The sequence below is a fragment of the Tyto alba genome, unplaced genomic scaffold, assembly GCF_018691265.1.
Source record: "Tyto alba isolate M040663 unplaced genomic scaffold, T.alba_DEE_v4.0 Super-Scaffold_40, whole genome shotgun sequence".
In the NCBI taxonomy this organism is placed as follows: domain Eukaryota; kingdom Metazoa; phylum Chordata; class Aves; order Strigiformes; family Tytonidae; genus Tyto; species Tyto alba.
The window spans coordinates 30,591,587-30,614,753 of NW_024881316.1; the positions used below are offsets into that span (position 1 = coordinate 30,591,587).

The 23,167-nt window shown below is 37.3% G+C and overlaps 1 protein-coding gene across 12 annotated transcripts in view; it reads right to left on the reverse strand.

The window, feature by feature from the left end:
- The window catches only part of MYT1L (myelin transcription factor 1 like), a 308,557-nt gene that overhangs the window by 86,898 nt on the left and 198,492 nt on the right, over window positions 1–23,167 (reverse strand). For 7 of the 12 annotated variants that reach the window (XM_033009870.1, XM_033009871.2, XM_042803269.1 and 4 more), the window contains exon 6: window positions 15,783–16,156. In XM_033009870.1, coding sequence (XP_032865761.1) covers window positions 15,783–16,156 — 374 coding nt within the window. Of the gene's footprint in view, window positions 1–15,782; window positions 16,157–23,167 lie in introns of those variants that run through there. The other 5 variants (XM_033009877.2, XM_033009879.2, XM_033009876.2 and 2 more) reach the window with 3 other exon arrangements.

The following is a 23,167-nucleotide window of genomic DNA, read 5'->3' on the forward strand; positions in this document are numbered from 1 at the left end:
CTGTTCACTTATTTACTTGATGCATTCTAATTATGCCATTATATCTAATTTTTTCACTCCTCCCTCTCAGCCTGCTACATCTGCTTATAATAGTTATAATACTGGGATTTACTGTTTAGACTCTCCTACAATAATTATAGTATTCAACTAATAACCAATGCTCAAAGTAAAATAAATGAAGAGTAGAAGTCATTAAGCATGGCAAGGAAGGTCTGAGCTGAAGAACACAGCACATCACAGTAGGATTCAGTTTTATAAAGCAGGAGTGAGGACCACAGAGCAAGCAATACAGACTTTTAAATACTGTACATAATTTGTTGATTTATTGGCTTACTGTGTCTTTTCTTCCTTTTTTTTTTTTGGTTACATTTTGATCTTTTAATTTCCTATGGGTTCCACATTTTATGTGGTTTTGTTCATTGGAAAATTAAGTACTACTTTTTTCTTCTTTTTCTCCTCCTAAGGACTAAAAGACATCCTCACAGATCTGAATTTCTTTCCTATTATGGAGTGATTACTGACATATAGAAGATTTCTTTTTTTTTTTTTTTTTTTTTTTTCCTTTTTTTAACTACTAAAAAACATTTAAAATAGAAACAATTAATATTAATAAATTATTTTGGCATAGCAGAATTTTTTAAGATATAGTTTTCTGTACAAATCAGTGTATTCTCATCTAAATGCACAGGTGTTTTTATATAATCAATGCCCTGAAGTAGTCTCTTTCCTTTGCTTATGTTATCCTTATGATCTGATATTATGCCTCTGCCTATGTCAGACCTGCATGAATAGCATCCTGATCTACAAATATTCACATAAGTACTGGTAGAATATAGATGTTCTTACTTGGGTTATTCCTATTAATATCACAGAATCAGGCAGGAATTTAGATAAAGAGAGAGAACATCAGATAATCCAGATGAATGTGTCATTTGTTATTTATCCATGTTTTCCCACCCTAAGTCCCTATGAGCTACCTGTATCAGTACAGTTTTGGAAAAGAATATGAAGATATCTGACAGCTTCTCTGGAAAGATCTTGACTGTGGTAATTTTGCTTCAAGTGATAAAATGAAACTGCTTCTTAAAAATTATTTAGGTTGTGACCCAAGCTGATATGCTCTGTTTAAGATTTTGTCTTTTCACCACAAGGTGCTGCTTGCTTTTCTTTGATCTTAGAGCATCTCACATGCCATCTACATTGCACTGGTGCCATGGAATCATGGAGTAGATGAGGTTGGAAGGGACCTCTGGAGGTTATCTGGTTCAAAACTTGCTCAAAAAAAGGTCCAGTTTAGAGCAGATTCTCAGGGCCCTGTGCTGTCAGTTCAGTTTTGAGTATCCTCCAGGATGGAGATACCACAGCATCTCTGGGAAATCTGTTCCAGTGTTTGACTACTCTCATGGTGAAAAATTCCTTCCTTATTTCTAAATGACATTTCTTTTCTTACAATTTGTGTCTGTTGTCTCTTATTCTGCCACTGCACACCTCCATTTTCTTTCTACCCTCCATGTAAGTAGCTGGACAGGCATAAGATGTCTCCTTAGCCTTCTCTGCCTCAAGTGAACAATCTCTTTTTTCTCAGTCTCTCTCTGTATATCATGTGCTCCAGCTCTTTTATCTTCTTGGTTGTTCACCACTATTTCAAGTATTTCAAGGCTTTGCCCCAAACTGGATCTAGTGCTCCACATACAATAGTGTAAGTGCTGAATAAAGGGGAATAATCACTTCCTGCAGCTTTCTGGTTACAAACTCCAGTCTTTTAACTCTGTCAGCCAAATATTATCTCCAAAAAGTCAAAAGGCAATTAATAAGCTTTTTTTTTTTTTTTTTTTTTTTTTTTTTCCCACCACAGAGAGCAGAATAATTTTCAGTTACCTACAGGCATCCCTTTAAGTAGATAAGGTCCCTGGGTAGTATGAAGCTTGCTTGTTTGGTTTGTAGAATCTGCAATATTTAGTATGAAGGCATATGTTTAGGTTTGAGAACGAACTTGCTGAGAGTATCTTTGATCAGAAGTAGATATGTGGGGTTTGCAAGGGCAGTACAATTTAGCCAGTCATTCCCATCTGGTCCATGCTTCTTTGAGAATCAGGTTCAGGCAACCCTTAACTGTTTTAATCTGACTTCTGTCTGGGCAGATAATGAGATGGCTTTAGCTGATGACTGGTATTCATTTCATCCTACTTTTTCTCCCCAGGAAGTCTATATGAGGGAGGGGAGATACTCTGTCTCATAGCTTTATAATGACTCAGTGGAGTATGGCAGTTTCTCTCAGGTTTCCACAGCTCAGCAGGGCAGCAGGCAATGAGGAATCCAAAGCTGTTCTCCAGATAGTGAGATACAGCAGGGAGACAGCAGGGGAGCAGAGGACCAGCTGCACCGATGGGAGAACACCCACTCAGAGAGCTCTTGATATGGAGCTTCTCATGGGGCTACTCCGAAGGCTGCTTAGGAGACAGTGACCCCTACCTTTACCCCTCTCCATGATCGTTGCTTTGCAAAGGATGCATCCTGAAGAACACATTTTCAGTTCATAAACTAACATTTTCTTTCTCACATATAAATCTCTGAGAAAGACAGGTTGGAAACTGTTACTATAGGGATACATAATCTCTCTTCACTGGTTTTGTTTCAGTTCAGATCTCTGACTCAATGCAGATGTCCATGTTGAATATGTCTCCATATGAACCAGATATCTAGACTCCACTTACAGGCAACGGACAAAAGCATGCATCCAGGAATGTGATTTATTTCATCCTAACCTACGTACCTAAAGTAGATCGGCAGAATTATTCCCTAAAAGTGACTATTCCTCTCGATTGGATATAAACTAAATTGATGGGATGAATCTTATCCCAATTGCTTTTACTCAAAATTTTCTAATTGCTCCTTGCTGAACTTCACTGATATCTTTAGTATGACACAGTAGGAATTTCAGGGAGAGAGGAATGAAGGACCCCCCCCAAAAGGAGCTATCTTTAGGTTGCGGACAAAGTTATATAGGGAAATGTTGGTGTGGATGGGGTTAGTATGGATGCTCTGGATGGGATAGATGCTTGTGTTTGCATGAGTTACATGGAGAGTTATATCTTACTGGATGCATTTGATCTCCATTATAAGTTTAAATACTTATTTTTAGTTGTGTTTCATTATCAAAGGAAGCCTGTTTGTGCTTTGATAATAATCTGACCCGACTGGCAGAGGGGACAGAGGCACACATCACTACTGCTCTAGAGGATGAGAGAACCGCTAAATATAATATCATTGAATTTTCTTGTTCCTGTCTCTCTCTGTATTCCCTCAATGACTTCAGTGCCAAGGGATCTGGAAGGACAAAGACTTCTACGTATACGAGTGCCAGACTTCATCTGAAATGTAAAGCTTTCCATTAGGGGGTTTGTTCATTTTTCCTTATCCCCTCATCCAGCTTCTTTATCTACATTTCTCTCATTCCCCATCTTTTCATGACAGAGAAGGCTGAGTAGTACTTTCTCTGTAGAATAAGGAGAAAGTAAATACACAGGGTGCTTTGCCCCTTTGGCTATAGCCATTCTGGTATAAACTAATTAGGGACAGAACACCAGACCAAGCAATGGCATGTGGTTATTCGTACTGCTATAGTCTTAGTGAAGCCCTGGCACAATTTTGACTTGAGTGACCTAGCATCCTTCCAGCAATTTCCAGACACAGTGCAGAGGTGCTGGTTAGGGACCATTCTTAAAAGGGAGTTTGAATGTTGTGATCCTATTTTGGAAGGTAAAAGCTTAACTGTATGCACTCAAGTCATTCAATTGTTGAACTCAGCATTACATGAGTGGACTATGGACTGCTTTATTCACTCACATAGATGTAGTCTTTGTTTACTGTGACTGAAGAGACAGAGAACAAGGCAGGAGAATCTGAAAGTTGGGATTGATGGTAAGCACACTGTTAACCATAGCTTCAGAAGGAACTAGTAAGGCAAACAAAAACCTATTCTTTTAACCATGCTACTCCAAGCAGCCAAGAACACACATATAGTGGACCTCAAAAAACAGAAAATGGTGACTCACTGGGACAGCTAGCTCTTTGCTAGCTACAAAGAGTCTTTATTATCTTCTGATTATTTGCTATCTATATTACTTGTACAGATGGCCTATGAGATTGGAAGTGTCTAAGAAGGAGACTAGAGTACCAGAGAGACCTGTCAAATGCAGGAAATGTATGCTATGGTAACAGACCTAAAACCCCTTTTTATGTCACTACTGCATCTGCAACGATATTTCCAGTGAGGATATTGCAGCTACTTGTCCACCTAAATAATACCCAGTGTCACCATTTTAGAAATTGTCAGTTCCTCCTTTCTATGAATGATTTCCCACTGCTGTTCAGATCTGCACTGCAATATCTGTCTTGATGATGAAAACTTTTATCTCATAAAAGGAAAAATTCTGCTGGACAAATGTAACCACCTACATATTTACATATACTTCTATATATTTCCAACTAAAGATATACCTGTCAGCTATGATGGCAGTGGCGTTGTAGCCAGACTTACAGTGCCTAAATTGACTAGAGCAGCACAGTGTCAGTGCACAACATCTCTTGAAACTCTTACTCCAACTGGCCTCACAGAAACAACAAGCTACAAAGTGAATCAATCAAATAAATAACCACAATAGCCTGTTTTCCAAAATACACACACACACACACACACACACACACATATAGATACAGTGATAATCTTACACTGTACAAAACTAAAACCTGAGTCTGAGTCCAGTCTCAGGATGGTTCAGCTCATAACTTGTTTTGCTAGAATTCACTGGTGAAAGTAATGCACAAGATATAAAGTCAATACCTCTACTTCTGCCTGCAATTATTTTTGTTTTTACTTTTTCTTCAAGTATTCATCATCTGATTCATACTGAATTCACCCTAACATATTGTTCACTTTCAATTGCACTTTGTATGATTATTTCTAGGCTCTAGTCTCAGTAACTTAAATTTCTGCACACTGGTATATCTCAGCTACTTAAGAGTCAGTGGAATTAACCTATCCAACGTGAACTTTTCCCCTCTGTCCCTTTGTATCTGGTGCTTTATTACGTTCTATGACTTCAAAATTAATTTATTAAATGAAACTTCAGCAAATCCATTCCTAAAACTCTGATAGACTGTGTACATTATTTCCATACTGCCTATCTTCTCAGTGATGTGCAATTTGTGGATTTCAAGCAGAACACATACTTGCCAAAGAAGAGTTACTCTTTCTTTTATGAATACATTGCTATTACTTTTAGTTACGCATTTCTAAATAGTAATTCAGCTTATCACTGTTTGTATCTTCTCCACAGATCAAGTCAACTTTAATAATCCTGGGTTTCCATATTATAAAAAGTCTCAGAGTCTATACTTATTGGTTAGGTTTTTAAAAGTGCTCTGCATCTGTCTAGTTCTGATTCTACAAATGACAGTGATATAAAGTTCCATCAGTATTATATAAAAACACAGTAAGTTACATCACATCATGAAATGTATGAAAATGCTCACATATTAAGGAGGGGAAAATGTAGCAACAGAACAGAGCTGTACTGTGCTGCATTGCCTGTGGGTGTGGGTATTTTGTCCAGCCGTGATCCTGATCAGCTATTCTGTAAAATCACCCTTCTTTGTTAAAGCCTTTTTATTGTTATTTTAAAGATTCTGCACAATGTAGATTCTAGACTGCAGCTTTCACATCTTTGTCATTTCCTGCTGTCCAGGAAGGAATCCTAACATCCTACTGCATTTGGTCTCTGCAGTACTCCCATGCTGACCTCCTAATTATTTCTTTATATTTCTGCATTATTATTTTTCCTAAGTCCTATACTGCCTTTTACACTTGGAACTTATTCTTTCCATTTCTGTGTCAGAAGACCCTACAGCCAATGAACCATATTTGTTCTTATACTCATACCTTTTTTAATGGGCATTTCAACATGAATCACTTAAAAAAAAAAAAAATCATGAATAGCAGAAGCAATTTCTACTTCGTTTTGAGATTGGACTTCTCATGTGGCATGTTGCATAGAAAGGAACAGTCATACTTTTTATTTCTCTTGGTGACACAACCACAACTATGTTAATTTGTGGTCTAAACCTGGGAGATATCTAATCTTTAGCACTCATCAATTGTTCAAGGCTCTGCTTCTATGTGTACCAAAATAGCTCCAGCCTTAAGAAGCTCTCCACCTATCTGCCATTTAAGCTTTAAAGGATTATATGCATTAGGTGTTTTCATACCTAAGTTCCCAGAGAGACTCAATCCAATAGGTATGCTCTAATACACTCTTGAAAGAAAAAGGCTTCTCATAAAGTGTTGCCTTGACTGTCTTGCTTTAATTTGTAGCCAAGGGAAAAACTGCCTTTTTCCTCCTTCACTTCCCCCAATCAGTCCTGCCTGCTCATCTCCCAGGTAAAATACATTGGGTTTAGTAAGTCACTTGCTAAAGAATTGGAAGATGAGTAAAAGGTCCTCCAGTTTGAGTGGATTCTATAACATGTTGCCCCAGAAAGTTTGCTAGTCATCACAATAAAAGCTAGACTAGATATAAGTTCTACTAGGAATCAGAAAACACAAGAGTAGTTTAGGACCCATAGTTTTTTTTTTTTTTTTTTTTTTTTATCCTATTTGAGTCATGCAAAAATATACTGTCTTTATTGCACATATTATACAAGGGCACTTGCCTAAAAGAGAAAAATGTAGTGCCTGATCCCTGCTCCCAGGACTGATTTTGTAACCTTATAACGAGCTGACAATTCATAAGATGGTTAGAGTGTCCTTGGAACAAAGACAGGAACCCAGCATGTCCCACTTTCCCAGAAGAATGACCCTCTTTGGTCTACTGCAGTTTTTGAATTCTCTTTCTGGGCTATAATAGAGCTTCAGCAGAATGAGTAAGAGCATTGCTTATGCAAAACAGTCTCTGGTCTTGCCTCCAACCTTCTGTGTTAGGAAAGAAGGAAATGTGGAATTGAACTCCTGCATCACCTCTCACATGCAACTCGGGTACCTGAGTTACAGATAGGGGCAGAATTTCCATTTCACTCTATTCTGAAACATTTATCTTACTCCATCAAATGTTGGAGGATCCTTGGCTCCCAAGAAAGGATTATAGTTTCTATTCACTTAAAAGTTGCCCTTTCTGGCTGCATTTTCAGAGGACAGCCACAGATTGCTCTCATTGGATAATAAACAAACTTTAATATAAACATTAGTATATTTTTTCCAAGTCCAAGTCCAGCCCTATTCCTAACAGTCTGGTAATAATTATCTGTCATTCTGCATTTCCACTGTTACTTTTTAAAATATATTTTGCACTTAATAACCTCAGGGCAAAGTTTTATTCAACATACTGCAACATAAAAAGAAACAATTTAAGCTTTCCACTGGATGCCAGCCTTTCAAGCTGAGTGATGGTTTAATTATTGCAAGATGATAAAAAGACAATCTTCTGTAAAAACTTCAGTCCAGTGCTTTACAGGGTGTCTAAGAAACTGTTTAGCAGGTACATCTTGTTTACATAGAACTACTATGATAAGCTGAGGCAGTTGGTGAAACAATACATTTGATCCGAAAGAAACCAAAAGAAAAGCAGTTTTATAGTATTCCTTAAAAGTGTATATGATAAGTAACAATCTCCAACATATGCTCTAGAAAATGTAAAGACTTAACCTTAGTCTGACATGGGCCTGGGTAGCTTTGCAACACTCCTGAGTTAGGTGACTGGAAGTATTCATGACACAGACCTTTCCCTTGTTACCAACAGTAATCTGTATTTATGCAGTACAAGGAAGAAAATGCCTGCTCCCTATGTTTTGGTTTTGTTTCTTTTTTTTTTTTTTTTTTTTTTTCTTTTTTCTTTTTTCCTAACTGTAAATTCAGCTCTTCTGTGGTGTTCCTTGAGTGTCAACAGCAATACTATTACTTACTCTTCATATTAATAGTATATCCTGAAAAATTAAGCTTTTGGGATGACAGAATTACCAGGTTGATGAGTTCACCTAATAAACCCCCATTAAGTCATCAGCTGTCAATCCTGTTAACTAGAAAAACTTTCTCTTACAGAGCCACTGCAAATTTTTGCTAAAACAGTAATATTTACTACACAGAGCATATAATACCTGCCATGGATTCCTTGAAAAAAAAAACGTTAAAAAACCCAAGTGTGGTGTTATGGATACTTGACATGCTTAATGTTAGTGCCTGACTATTTTCAGTACTTTCTGCATGAAGCATTTATGTGCCAAATAATTCGCGGATTTCAACAACAGTGACCAAAACTAGCTTAAGTGGATAACAACATCAGTGGCCTCTCCTAACTACTATTTAACATTCTTTACCACACTCCTTGAGATGACTTCTTTCCTAGCATTAGTCCTCTTTGTCTTCTGCTAAACGACTTGGCCTTCCTTGCTGTCCAGCTTGCTAACTGTAGCTCCTTCAGTCTGCTCTCAAAATATATCTGTAAAATACATTCATTCACAGAAGGGAAAGTATCTCTTATGATATAAAAGGACTATGTCATATGTGATACAGGTGACAAAGAACAAAATTGAATTGTTCTGAGACCTGTAAAATGAGGAAGAAATGCTTCCATAATAAAAAGTATTCAGGATTACAAGTGTATGTTCATTATACATGAATGCTTTTGCTTTAAAAGAATGCTTTTTTAGTGGTGTTGTTTATATATTTCAGTTAAACAAAATTTCTGTGACTTGAGGCATTTGCCAGGACTACAAATTTGATTAAGGAGAATAGATTTGGGTCAAAAGAAATGATCAATCCAGTCTGGAATTTTATTTCCTTTTATTATCTCCTGGAGGAACTGTAACAGTAGCAAAATAACTCCTACAGCTACCAAAAAAGGTTCTCTGCATTTCAGCTGAAAAGCTGCCATTTGTGTTCGCTCTTTTAGGAGAAATAATGTAAGCCCTGTGGGAATTGTGAATGAATACGGTGATCAAAATTTGTCCTCGGAGCTGCACTCTAAATATAAGAGAAAAAATAGGAACCTCTGATACTGACCAAGTAAAACTTATTTTTAAGAATCTTTACATCTTTAGTGTCAGAAGGATTCACACACAGTCTGTGGTCACTGTGTAAGCTGCAATACAGTGTAGACAATGCAATCTTTGAAATAACACTATGAAAGGGAAAGAATTCAAAGAGAGAACATGAAGAGTATGGTTTTGCACAACCTGTGAATATGTTTGCAGAAGTGCCATATCCCAGATGTGAGATTTTCTACAACAACATCAGGTCATTATGTTTGCAAATATGGATGCAAAGAGCTGCTATACTACTAAGTTCACTATTGGTTCTTTAAAGTACTAGAACACATAAGCAGCCAGCTTCTTGGCACAGCTGTGCCAAAACCAGATCATTGGTACCAAACTCGTTGCAGAGAGTCTGAGTGAGAATAGGAATACAGTTCCAAGGCTACAGCACTTTCATTCTGATTAATTCTCCAATTCATCTTATCCAGAAATAGTTAATTTTACTATATGATCTTGCCAGACAACAAATAAAAGAGGCAAAATCAAGGATCCACTCAGCATTTGTCTGCAGACAGAAGGATGCAATGGAAATACAGAAAAGGCAACCTCTACCCAGCCTCTTCTTGAGGACTGCAATCTGCGAGAAGCCAAAGCAGCACTGCTGAGATATATGGTTCCTTTCCAGACCTACTGCTTTGGCAAGACTGGAGAAAGGTTCAGTCACACATAAGCCCTGGAACAATTTGACATTACAATGGGCCCAACATCTCATTTTCAGCTGACAATGAAGAAAAGGGTAGGTGAATTAAAAATACAAGCAAGCAACCCCGTGCCACATAAAACAGATTCAGAATGAAGCACCATAAAAATCAGCTATGCTGAATGTGTTCTGTGATGCTTTTACTAAGGCCTTCGGTTCAGATCCCGAACTCCTTACACATCCCAATGTCCTCTACAGAATGTCTGCTTATGTCAACAAAAGTCGTGTATGGTAGAGATCTATAATCTGTCCCATCAAAGGTGAATAATTTCTTTACACTGCATAAAGCTATAATTGAATCATTTGCTCTTGAAGGATCAGATATTTCACATTATCATTTAAGGCCTTTTATTTGTAGGAAAGGAGCTAAATATGCAAACCTCTACATCAGAAGGATACTTAATACATTCCTAACTTTAAACATGAAAGTTAAAGTGAAGAGGGCTACTAACTGCTTAAAGTTACACATACGTTTCTAGACACAGCCTGGAAAAATTACTGAGCTTCTGAGTTAAACATTGACATAGAAGGAAGTCCTTTAAAATATTTCTTCAAGGGGAGGAAAAGTTAGGTATGGCATGTGCAAAACCACCTCACGTAAATGTAACTCTAATGACATAAAGTTATTCTTGATTTGTCCTGATATAAACAAGCTCAGTATCAGGCTCAATCTCATGTCAAAGAATTTAAAAACAATGTTTAAATATTGCTCTTAACAAATTATACTGCCTATGAGCAGCAAACAGTAAACACATTGAGCGTGGAACACAGCAGCGAGCAAAAGTTTACTAAACTAACACCACAATCATGTTTCAGCAATCCACCAACCAACCAACCATCCATAAACACATAACAACTGTAATAAATAGATCTGAACTTTTTCCACACGAACGAGGGGTATCAAGAGGGTATTTACTGGCTAGTTTTTTCCCCACCCTACTCTACAACCTTGAGGTTTCCAGCTCTGAACTACTGGTTCCAAGTCTTTTAATTACACTATTCCCAACCAAAATTTTCAGAGAAAATGTTTAGCCTGAATGTCACTATGTAAAATAATATAAGCAGCTAAATAGCAGAACATGTAATTCATGCTTGAATCTTCAATGCAGAAAGAATGTATCAATAAAAGTTCTTATGCTGTGGTTTGACCCAACCACTCCCAGGCCTGAACCACTTTGTAACTAGACCAGAAAGGCAACTTTAACTTATTATCCAGAAGAAACCAACACAATGGCGAGCATAAATGTCTTCCAGCTGCAACTCTATTTTTTTTCAGTTCTTCAGACTGTTACTAGTGAGATACCCTAGTCACAGAGTATCTTCTTTTATGAAGAAGGTGAAACAATACAGCAATAGAGTTTATTAGCAAAGGGTTAAGATCTGCTTCACCTTGTGAAGTTGTGCGGTATTTATTTAGTCATCTTCTTTGGCACTGGAAAATGCACTTCTTTCCATGTACATTGTCCTAAGCAGTGAAATTATGCTTTCTGGCCTCTTAATTTAAAGCTATAATTCTATTCTATTAGCTGTTTTACCTGTGAGGTATGCGTGAATCTAGCTCTCTGCTCTGATTAATATTGAACACCTACTGTGTTTACCAAATAGATGACCACTTTCCTGCTAATAGTTTAAATAAATGAATAGTATCAGTGGTCAGCAGGCTGGAGAGGTGACCTTGCTAACACAGATATGCCATCTTTATTTTATCAAAATGCAGAGTCTCTTCAGCGGCAAGCACAGCTGGAAAGATGTGTGCCACCACAGCTTCCTCAGCACATGTGTTACTTTCATCTTTAGACTGGTGTTTGCATCTCCTCTTTCTTAGAGAACATAAGTGCTTCAGAAGCAATCAGATGAGAGTATCAGGAATATAGTGGAGGGCACTACCAATCTTAATGGAGCTGATAGGTGGATTTCAAATTATAAGGGCCTATGTTTCTGTGTTGAGTTGATGGAAGTGAAGGAAAAAACCCAAACATATTACCAGATTTTTAAAAACAATCCTACAATTTAAAAAAATGTAAAAACAGATATAACATCTATCTCTATGTTCATGTGCTGGCTTTTATTTATTTAAAAAAAAATGATATTATGAATATACACTGCTCTCCATGTTTTACAGCTATTTTTTCAGTACATTCTATCTGAAAATTTAGGTGCAGTACCACATAGTAGTATATCATATATGGCAGCCCCTTTGAGTTTAAAAGAAAATGTAAGGGAGTGTCTAAAAGATTTACACATCCTAATAATTCACCTTTTGGGAAACTGCAGTAGTTTTTGTAGCATCATCTGTGAAATAGATTTGATTGATGTATCAAATTTCCTTATGTCTAGAATCATCCTGACTCCTCCTGCCCCTGATAGATTATGAAATACCTGAAGTACAAGCCATCTCGAATGTCTTCATGTGATATGGGCTAAATGGTGCCTTGGAACATCTGTTCCAGGAGCTCTTCCAGCAGAGATTTCTTTCTATAATGGAAAAGCTTTGTGAAACAGTCTTTGGGACCCAACTACCTGAACTGAGCTCTTCTCAGGAGAAAGTACATCAGTTTGCCTTGCAAATCAAATGCACCCTTGAGATTGCAATCCAAAGGTTCTCGGCAGTTGTCATCACAGAGGAGGGGCACTCCAAAAGCAGCCTTTTCTCTTACTCCTTCCCATTTGTATTACAATTTACAGTTTAGGTTATCATAACACAGGTCATCCATCTGCCCTTTCTTTCTGTGATATAAGGGCAATCAGAAAGATTCACCTTTCCTTTAGTAGTGGTGATGAACATAAGGGCTTTTCAAATCTATTCTCATATAGATGGATAGGTATCTGTTCTTCAAAGAGATCCAGTACATATAATGGAAATTTAAAGAAGATATGCCAGCCACTGGTGGGAAATTTTAAGCATTAATTTTGATTTAACTGATTGTGTATAGAAATACAAGCACAGAATTTAGGACACATCTGAAAAAGTTTTGGTTTGTTTTGTTTTAAATTGGTATTTTGAGATTTGTAACAGTGTTTCTTTAGGATACATCTGTATTTTCCAAGTCTTCTACTTTATCAATGATGTGTCTAGAAAGATATGATTTTCAAAAAGGTCAAGATGGTTTCAGTGAATGTCCAAGTATTTTCAGTGAGAACTGTATACCTATGTTACCTGTATATTATCTATACACTCGCAGAATCCCACCCAAAATTATTTTTCTTTTAACAAAAAGTATGGGCAATGAGATGCAAGTAAGGTAACTGAGTTTCCCAGGATCTATCCTCTTCTAACAGAAAACTGAATTTGGTCTAAGAAATGGTAAAATACCTTACCTTCCTCCTCTCTTTCCTTCCCCCCTACTAATTGCTGCTTCTGTAATCCAATACTTGCTGTTGGAATTCTTCTATCACCAGTATTTGGGATTTTAACTGTGTTGTTCACCTGGACTACAGCTACTTACAGAAATTTTCTGAACTGCTACAATCCACAGCAGAAGTGACAGAAACTTTTACGAGAACTGCACAGGCACCCTGGTATCCAGTGGATAATTCTGATTTTTTTTTCTAGGGATAGGAACACTAAGACACATTCAGACTTCCTGCCAAGGTGACTTAAGTGGCAGGTGGTGGTTTACTACAGTATCTACATTGTAGCTAGCAGCAAGTGATTGAGACAACTAAATGCAGAGCTGACAGACCTAATTTTCCCATGTAGTCAGTTGATAAAGGCAAGTGCCACATTCAGACCATGTAGCTTTAGAACCCCTAACTTTGATTGCACTTTGTTTCCCTGGAAAATAAGTCCAAATTCCACCAGAGCTGCTTATGTTATGAATGGAAGAAAGTGAAACAACAGGATCCCTATCAAAATCAATAGGAAAAAAACTATCTAAAAAAATCTGATTTATTGATTAGCTTTGAGACCTCATCAAGAACAAACTGTTATCACATTCCACTCCTTGGTATAGACACAAGGAACTCCATACTAAAATCCTCATGATTTGCTGGCGACTCTTTCTTGTAAATCAGCTGTGTTCTAAATGGGATTGTTGCATGGTGATTACTACGCTGATTCTCAAAGGATCATGAAATATTTTTCTTATAAATTTTGATTATCACTTTTCCCATTTTACAAGGATTTTTTCTTAATGACTAATGTTTGACATAGAACATATATATATATTTATTAGTGTACATATGTATTATTTCTGGAATAGCATGGGATCCTAAGAAAAACTTGACCTAGGTATGTAATAATTCCCTGTAATATGCAGAGCAGCTAATACAGGTACCTCTGTAAATATTTTGCAATTCTTAACCACAGCCTACTATATATGGAAGGAAAGCAGTCAAAAAGCAATGTCAGTCTCTGTAGATTGATTGGGACCACTAACTGCATGTGTAACTGTGTTGAAATATGTAAACCACTGTGTTTCATTATGATAGTAAAAGTAAACTCAGTATCAAGCCTGCTGGCTTGCCAGAAGCAATTTTCTTGAGCTCTTGAGTTTTGCTTAGCTTTTTTTTCTTTTTATCATTTTTGATAGTGTAGATTCAAAGTTTTTCACGTCAGCTGAAATCACAGCAGCAGTTGCACCATAACCCAAGCACCAACAGACTCAGTCACCATTATCTCTTAAAGAAACTGCTAGACATCCTGTGCTTGCTCATCAGGATAGCAATAGCAGCGGCACATCAGCCTGATCTAACACAGCTTCTCTTCCAGGTTCTGAAACAGCAGAGTTCCCTAAAAAGGAAATGGCTTCCCTGTTGCACCAAACTCCCGTAACTTTTAAGATCGGCCATTTATGCTCTACCAATTTTTTTGGCAAATTTAAGCAATTGAGGAAATGCTACAGATTCAGATATCTAAGAAAATGCTTATAGCCACCCAGCTGGCCACCATCATGCCCAAATGGAAAGAATACTTCCAAAGTCTTTCAATAAGATTTAAGATCTGACCTTACAGAATGCTGAAACAAAAGTCATACAACTTTCATACCTGGTTCCTAAGAGGAATCCAACTGAGGAGTGCTGAAAGCTTTTCTTATATTTTTATTGGTTAGAAAGGTGAATCTACCCAACCAAAAACGTGTTCCCTGGAAATGGGAACAAAATACTTTTTAGATAGCTCATTAATTTTTGCATGATTCTTTAATTTCACCCCAGTGCATTATGATGTCTGTCATCAGCATATGGACTCTCGAGTAAATGGACACTGATTACATATTTTGAAAATACTGGTTATTTAGCGTCCAATATCCCAAAAAAGAGAAAAGTGAATAGGTTAATCACATTAATTTGGTTACTACCAGTGACCTGTGCGTCTAATGGCATTTATGCCATGGTATGATAACCAACATATAGGAATTTTATAAGGACTTTATCTATGTAAACCGCTCACTCTCTCTATTTTTAATAGAATCAACTAAAGTACACAGCATTTAAGTCTCAAAGAACCAAAGTATATTATAATAGTTAATTCTGAATAGTTTCTTGGGGTAGGGGAAGTATTGGGGCAAAATTTTCAAAGGGAAGAGGCCCATTTCTGCCCACAAAAATTATCAGCAAACTTGTGACAGCATTTATGTGGGCAACCATTGACATTATATAAGCAGATCCAGCAAATACACTTGCAAATGATCAGTACAGGCACCCAGCTGTAGCTGATGCTTTGCTTGTACCTTCATGGATTTTCTCCTGGTAACTGCATGCATTAATCCACTACTAGAATTACATTTTAGGCAACCATTTTTAGCACAAACACACCTCCACCCTCCTTGTTTGAAATGTGAGTGCTGGTGTATTAAAAAATATTTGGAAGACAGACTTATTAAAATAACTGTTAAGAGAACACAGTGGGGTATATTTTCAGTGTGGAGCAGAGAGATTTAACTGTATGACTTCCATTAGCCTTAATGAGAACCGCACAGCTAAATCCTCACACACCACACTAGAAGATTAACCCAGAAAACACACATTGTTTACTTTTTACTAATACTCTGATTATTACCACGTTCTTCCTCCTCCTCCTCTTCTTCCTCCTCCTCTTCTTCCTCTTCTTCTTCATCCTCGACATCTTCACCTTCCTCTTCATCCTCCTCTTCTTCCTCTTCAATCTCCTCTTCTTCTTCGCGATCTATCTCCTCATCATCCTCCTCCTCATCACCTTGCTCCTCATTATCATCAGAATATTCCTCCTCTTCTTCATCCTCTTCCTCTTCTTCCTCTTCCTTTTCATCCATCTCCTCTGTTCCATCAGTTTCATAGCACTCATCTACCGAAGAGTTGTCTGCTTTAACCACAAAGGGTTTTCTTTTGGGGGCTGGTTCTTGGGGTTGCTTATCTTGTGTTTTTCTTTTTTTTGCCAAAGGACAGCCATAAACACTGTGCAAAAATAAAAGATGCAAATTATTACACTATCCTGCAGATTTCTGTAGGTCAGATTGTATAACTCATGTCATTCAGTCATATATTCTAATTCTACACCATGATTAGTTGCTCTTCCCAAAATGCATGTTTTCAAACTAAAATGCTGTTTAGGCAGTAATGACCAAGGGGGAGGACACTTAAAAAATCTGTGAAATTGCAAACAACTATTATTTGCCTGAAAGTGTCACATGTACATGCCAGCATAACAGTTCCAGAAGTGATACAAATGTGTGTTTTTTCCTTCTCATTCTTTTCTCTCTTCTGCATGTTACACCCTTTTCTGAGGCAGATGAATATAGTTTTTAAAACAGCGATCTTATCCTACTGGTTAGCTATCAGTACAACAATCAGGAATAAAGCAATGCTTCAGAATTTTGCAATATTCAGTACGGTCTTGGTTGTGTACAGTTAAGATATGTTTCAATGCTACTTAAATAATGAAAATAAGACCACATTTGTGTTATTTGTTGTCATTATTATATATTACGATTTGCTCTTTAATTCTCCATTGCTATATTTATAATATGCCACAAGGCTAGATAAATGGGAAAGCAAGATCCCCAACACAACCAAACCCAGCAGTTTTCATGGCCAATGTTGGAAGTGTTCTCACACTGAAAAAAATAAAAAAATAAACAAAATCCTTTGTCAGTAAAGAAGCCAGACTTTTCAAAGCAGAGTACCACTTCCTCATCAATCAATTTAATGCATTGTGACATAAATAGCATTTCAGAGTTCTGGTCTTCTACCAGAGTAGCCAGCTATTTCTCAAAGGTCATATAATCTGTGTTTGTTGAATGTGATCACACTTGTGTAACCCTACACAGAGTGACTGCACACACAAATTAATTTCTATTTAACGAACTCCTACTTTGTACTTTTTAATCGTGTGATTATAAATGCTACTCACGATACATTGGTTTTTAGTCTTCTTCCTGTGAGTAAAAATGTTTTGGGACATGTAAACTCTTCTTCTAGCCCTTTCTGCATAGCTATTTATAACTTCCTCTTTTACATTATATTTTTGTTCCTTTTATTGAGATTATAAAAAAACTGAGGATCTTTATAATTTTTTTCCATTCTAATAATGTTTGATATTCTATTGACAGACCACTGAAAAATAGGGACTTTCATTGCATTTAGTACTACAGGTCTTGATCTTTATCTGATTTAACTGCATCTCAGCAGATATTCATTCCAATTACTTAAAATGATACTTAGGCAACATGTATTTTATTTAAGTGCCTAACCATTTTATTTAAGTGCCTAAATTAGCCATTGTCTTACCTAATTTTAAAGCACTTGTTCACAGGAAGGCTGACTCAGTCTGCCTGGCACACACATATCTAAGGAACATACACAGTCACCAAAGATGGTATTCATCATGGAAAACCTGCTAAGGGAGACCTTCTCTGCATAACACAGGTACCTCTCTTTTTGTGTAAGGACTACAGGTGTCTTTAAAGTCTAATCCACCATGCTTAAATTAAACACCACCCTCCATTAACACTATCAAGAAATGCTGAATAAATTTTAAGTACCTCCATCTAGCCAGATTCTTATCCTCCTCACCTGGGAGTGGGTACGGGGTAGCAGTCCTAATGTTATATCGTTTCCAGACACCAACACCAAGGTTGAGGCCTAATAGTGCAGACTAGAGGGGGAATAGAATCATAGAATGGTTTGGGTTGGAAGGGACCTTAAAGATCATCCCACGGGCAGGGACACCTTCCCCCAGCCCAGGTTGCTCCAAGCCCCGTCCAGCCTGGCCTTGAACTCTTCCAGGGAGGGGGCAGCCACAGCTGCTCTGGGCACCCTGTGCCAGGGTGTCACCATCCTGACAGTAAAGAACCTCCTCCTTACATCTAATCTAAATCTACTCTCTTTCAGTTTAAAGCCATTACCCCTCATCCTGTCACTAGACCCACATTCTCCAGGACCATGCTCCATTCAGCACATCATGTGGCATGTCCTGAGGAAGAGCATCTCCTTCCAGAACGTGAGCCCCTGTGCAGCTGGCTGCAAAAAACGCATCTGATACACATCTGGCAAGCAAAAGCCCAAACCTTCACTAATTTTAAGAGCCCTAAACCTGGAAAAATAAAATGCCTAAACTTCCGGTGTTTTCTATCTGGACTACATTTGTTTCTATCTAAAGATGCTCCAATTTAAAACCTACAAATATGGTGGAAAACTTTGTCCCTAGGTCATGACTAATGTTTGCTGTCAAATGACTGTCCTGCCGCTTGTCCTGTGAGTCATCCCCTTGGTCAGGACCCAGCTTCTTGGAATCAGGAAAAGCGGAACATATTGTCATCATACATCATCGCAGTCAGGGCAGAAACAAGAGTTCAATCTCAATCAGTCTGGACAGTGTCTAAAACCTGGGCCAAAAGGGAAGCATGGTTGTTGTAGCTCTGACCACACAAAGTTTCTTTTGGCACTTTCCCTGGTGCTATCAGGGTTCAGGAGCTGTCTATTTAAACTCTTCATATGGACCTCTGAGAGAAAGTGGATAAATTTTTCCTCAGAATTGACATTTCAGAGTGTGCATAATACGCAGGGGAATGGCTGCATAATTAGGGAGGAACCTGTTTTATTTAGGTCTTTAACAGGCTGCATCCTGGAAAATGAGTGGGTCACAGCCTGGGGCTCAGGCAGATTTTAGAAACTTGCATATTGGTTCAATGGGATTTAAGCAGATAGGATAATATTTACAGAGTTTATGTGTCTTGCTTTCTTGGTTTTTGTTCCTTCTCTTTGTGATGCATATTACCCTCACTATAGCTTCTTCAATGCCATTATCATTAAATGATATTTTGTCAAAATCCTGATCTTTATTTTCAAAGATGTGAGTAGTCTTAGCCCCAGAAATCCCCAGGATTTAATTTCTTCCTCTTATTATAACCTTCTTAGAACACTTTAAGAGGTGAAGATGACACTTCAGGCAGCTCTGAGCTAAACCATCAAGGCTAAAGGGTACCAGCCCATGTGTAACTGTGAAAATTTTTGGCCACCAAAGATGACGCAAACTTGAATTTTGTCAGTTTAAATCCAGAACATTAACCCCACCCTGCCCCAATCTTTAAGAACACTGAATACTTGCACAAGTTTTCATCTAGTAATGCCCCAAAACAGTCCCCTTTGGAATTCACAGTACTCTGGGAACTGGGGAAGAAAACAATAGGATAACAAATACAACTATCTTGTTTTGACAGGTTGTTTAATTTTTGTATTTGGCATCTAAGTATAATTGTATGATTTTCCAAATACAAATTATTGGTCAAAGGTAGAAAGAAATTGCTGTCATTGCCATTTTTGGTGATCTTCAATCTTTTATTTCATGGCCTTATACTTTACTACACAGCGTTTTATAAAGTTTGTGAGAATCTAAGATCCCCCTAGAAAATGCATAACTGGCAATGGAAATCAATGCCAGTTAGCTGCCTGATTGGCTTCGATGCTTTTATAAATCTCATTAAATTTGCAACTCAGCTACTCAAGTGAAGTTGTGAATTTGAGTTAGTTTTTCACTTTATTTATCTAGTCTCAATGCCTTTACTCATAGAATTAAAATTGAGTACGTCAGCAACTAACAGAAACAAAGGTTTGTATATTTTAAGGATTGGGTCCAGCACTAAGGACTTTGGAATATGTCACTTTCCCAAGAAAATCAGTTATGTTAGTTAACTCTCACTCAGATTTTGTAAACTCCTTCCTGATTAGTTTGTACATGTTTCTCTACAACCCTGAATTTGGTTTTGCCTGTGCTTGGATTTATACTTTATAAAGCTACCATTACACAGGTTTTTCTTATAAACCTCTAAAATACTGTCTTGCACTGACTTCCTTCTGCTCTTCACCTATATACCTCATATAGCTTATATATACCTCATGTATTATAGACTTCATAGTCTGAGAAAGTTAAAAAAAATATCCGTGCCTTTCAGAAGCCTGGGAAACAGGCCACCAGACCTGGAGCCTACTGTTTAGCTGCCCTATTTTCTTCTTTATCTTTCTTAACCTGTTCTGCTCTCATCCTCTGTTTCATTAATTTTTCAGACTCTGCCTCCAGGACACTTCTGTTTCTGGCATGTTCCCTGTGGTCTCTCAGGCAAGCACGCTGAGGGGAAGGCAGTGCCGGCTTCCCAACAGCCTCTGCCACTAACTTCCCCTCTCAACCACACAGAGATGACAGTCTCTTCCATTGACCTCTTGTTTCTCACGTATTTGTGAAATCTGTTATTGTTTGTCTTTATAGCTTCTGCAATTTTCTCTCAATTTCCAATTTTGTTTTTTTGTGATCATCCCCTAATTTGCTTATTTTTTACACTTGTTTATCCCTGCTCAGATCAATGACCCCATTGATTTATCTGTCTTGCATGCCTTTATCCGTTCTTTTATTGCTCACTGTATTTCCCTGGTCAGCTGTGTTTTTCTTATTTTCGCCTCACGCTTCAGCAATCTTGGCTTTCAGCAGAATATATATTTGGACTTCCTGAAATGCACTTTTGAATATTCCACACTGCTTTTCTGTGTGTCTCAGTCATCTCTGGCTTTTGGAATCTGTCATGAATAATTCTTGTGGAAAGAATGTTGTTGAATTTCATAGTGATAAGCTCCAAGAGGATATATAGACATTAATAATTGAAGAAATTCAAGACATAATATATGAATTTATACCCCTTAGTTAGAAGATGATTTATGGTATTTTTTAAACTCTCACGCACTTTTTCTCCATTAAAAAACAGATACTGCTACTCACTGATACATTCAGTAGGACCTTTCTTCAGGAAATACGTATTTATTTCCCTGAGTTCAACTTCTGGATTTTTAATACATGTTATTACTAATTTAATATAATTTTTAGAACAATTAGTACAGTTACTATTTCTAAGCTGTAACAACTAAACATACCACTTTCAATATATATAGTATAGGACCAGAGAAATATAAGGGATTTTCTAAATCAGATTATTGATTAATATTCTCCCCTCCATGATATGCTAACTAACCCATATAAGGTGGGACTTGACACCTATGTTTGGAGGACACTCTCTTCCTATAGTGTCTTATTTCCCTAAATGAATTAGAAAGGGAGCTTATGTGACTAATAAAGGTTCAGTAAACTTTAAATCCCTGGTTTAGATAAAGTGATTCCTATTACCTGTCACATTTACCAACTTTCTTTTTTCATTTACATCTCCTTTTTATTGAATCTATTATTTCAGGAGCCTCATGCTATAAGATCCAAGTGAAGAAAAATAAGGTGATGGCAGTATTATACCCTAAATCTGATTTTTTTTTTTTTTTCCTGAGGATTGTTATCTTTTTCTTTTTTTTTTTTTTTTTTCTTATTAGTACTTTGGAAAATCTTACAAAATGTTTTTTCAATCTAAAAAGTGGCCCCAGTAACAGTACTCTAATTTTTTTCTTTTTTCATGTGAGAATTTAATGCAACATAAACCAAAACATTTAGCAGGTAATAGAATCTAAAAATTTACTATCTAGACACCTAGTGAGGTTACCAAAAACATTTAATGAACCACTTGAGTATGTGAGGTGGAATTTTATCATATACAGTTGAGGATAGCAAATTAGGAAGAGTGTGCTTGGAAGCAAACTTCTGCTTAAGGCTTCAGGCAGTTAGTTCATACGGCATTTGCACTTGTCCCAGTGGATACCGTATTATTTTTGGTTTGGACTAGATAACTTCCAAGTCCGTATCTCCAGATTAAGACTTTTAGAGTATTGAGAAAACAGGCATTTTGCAGATAACTCCTCTAAAAAATCCAATCTTCAAAGAATGTGAAAACTTAATTAATTAATTAACACTGCATCCTATTAAATCACTCTCAAAGCAGTGACTACTTTCAGCTTTAAAGGACTGATACTCTGAACTGATACCAGTTGATCAGGAAATAAATATTTGGATTCCACCAAACCCCTACAGCTTGAACTCCCTGCGTTCCAGGAGGACACCCTTCCCAGCAGACTATGTGCTATTATGAGGAAGAGCTGGGAGCATTCTTGTTGAAGCTTGACCATTGAACTGATAGGATGAAAGAATCATAATAAATTCAGAAAAAGAGATTGACTCCAGCCTAGTGATCTGCCTACTCAGCTGCAAGAATAAACTCCAGCTTGGGACAATTTTCCGTTCATATTTAAATGACTGCTTGAAGCCAGATCACTCCAGGAATGAGCCAGTGGGCAGTGATAACTGTGAGGCTACAGAGTCAAACATCTTTAAGGGAAATTATTTTTGCTCTTTAAGCCACACTGGTCAGGAATCTTTTCTACCCCACAGAAGTCCCATCTAATGCCTTCATGCTGTCCTGGAATAAGCGAGGTATTGAGTCAAATCTTCCTGTGTTGTGAAAGACAAAGAACTTCACCAAGTATTTTCATCACTAAGCTATAGAAGAGAAAATGGAAAGAGCAACAAGTCAAAGTTCAAGAAGGACATGGAGCTTTTTGAACTTTTACTTCACAGGGATTGCTAATTGCAGACTACAAGGCAGAGCTAGGACACACTGATTTTGGTGCTTCCAACCAGCTGGTTTAAAATTCTCTGTACTAGCATACTGCCTGCTATGAATCCCAATCTAGAAGACTAACTTACTCGAAACTGCTTTCCAGCAGCCTGCTGGCAACTGAGCCACAGACTTGAATATTGTTTCAGAATTAGGAGTGCTTCTTGCAACCACTGCACTGCCAAGCACCACAGCATCTAAGGCCACTTGCAGAATGACTGTCCTCACTCCTATCTTCTCAGTTGGAGTTAGGCAATAATTCAGAGCCAGTGCTTTGGAAAACCTGTGTTCCCATCCACTTTTGACACGCATAAATACTTTTGTAAAAATGGGCCCAAATTACCATGTTTTTATCAATTTAAACTATAATTAAAAGTAATGAATACCTTTTAAAATACAATAAACTCATCTCTACAGTTCTGTTCTACTT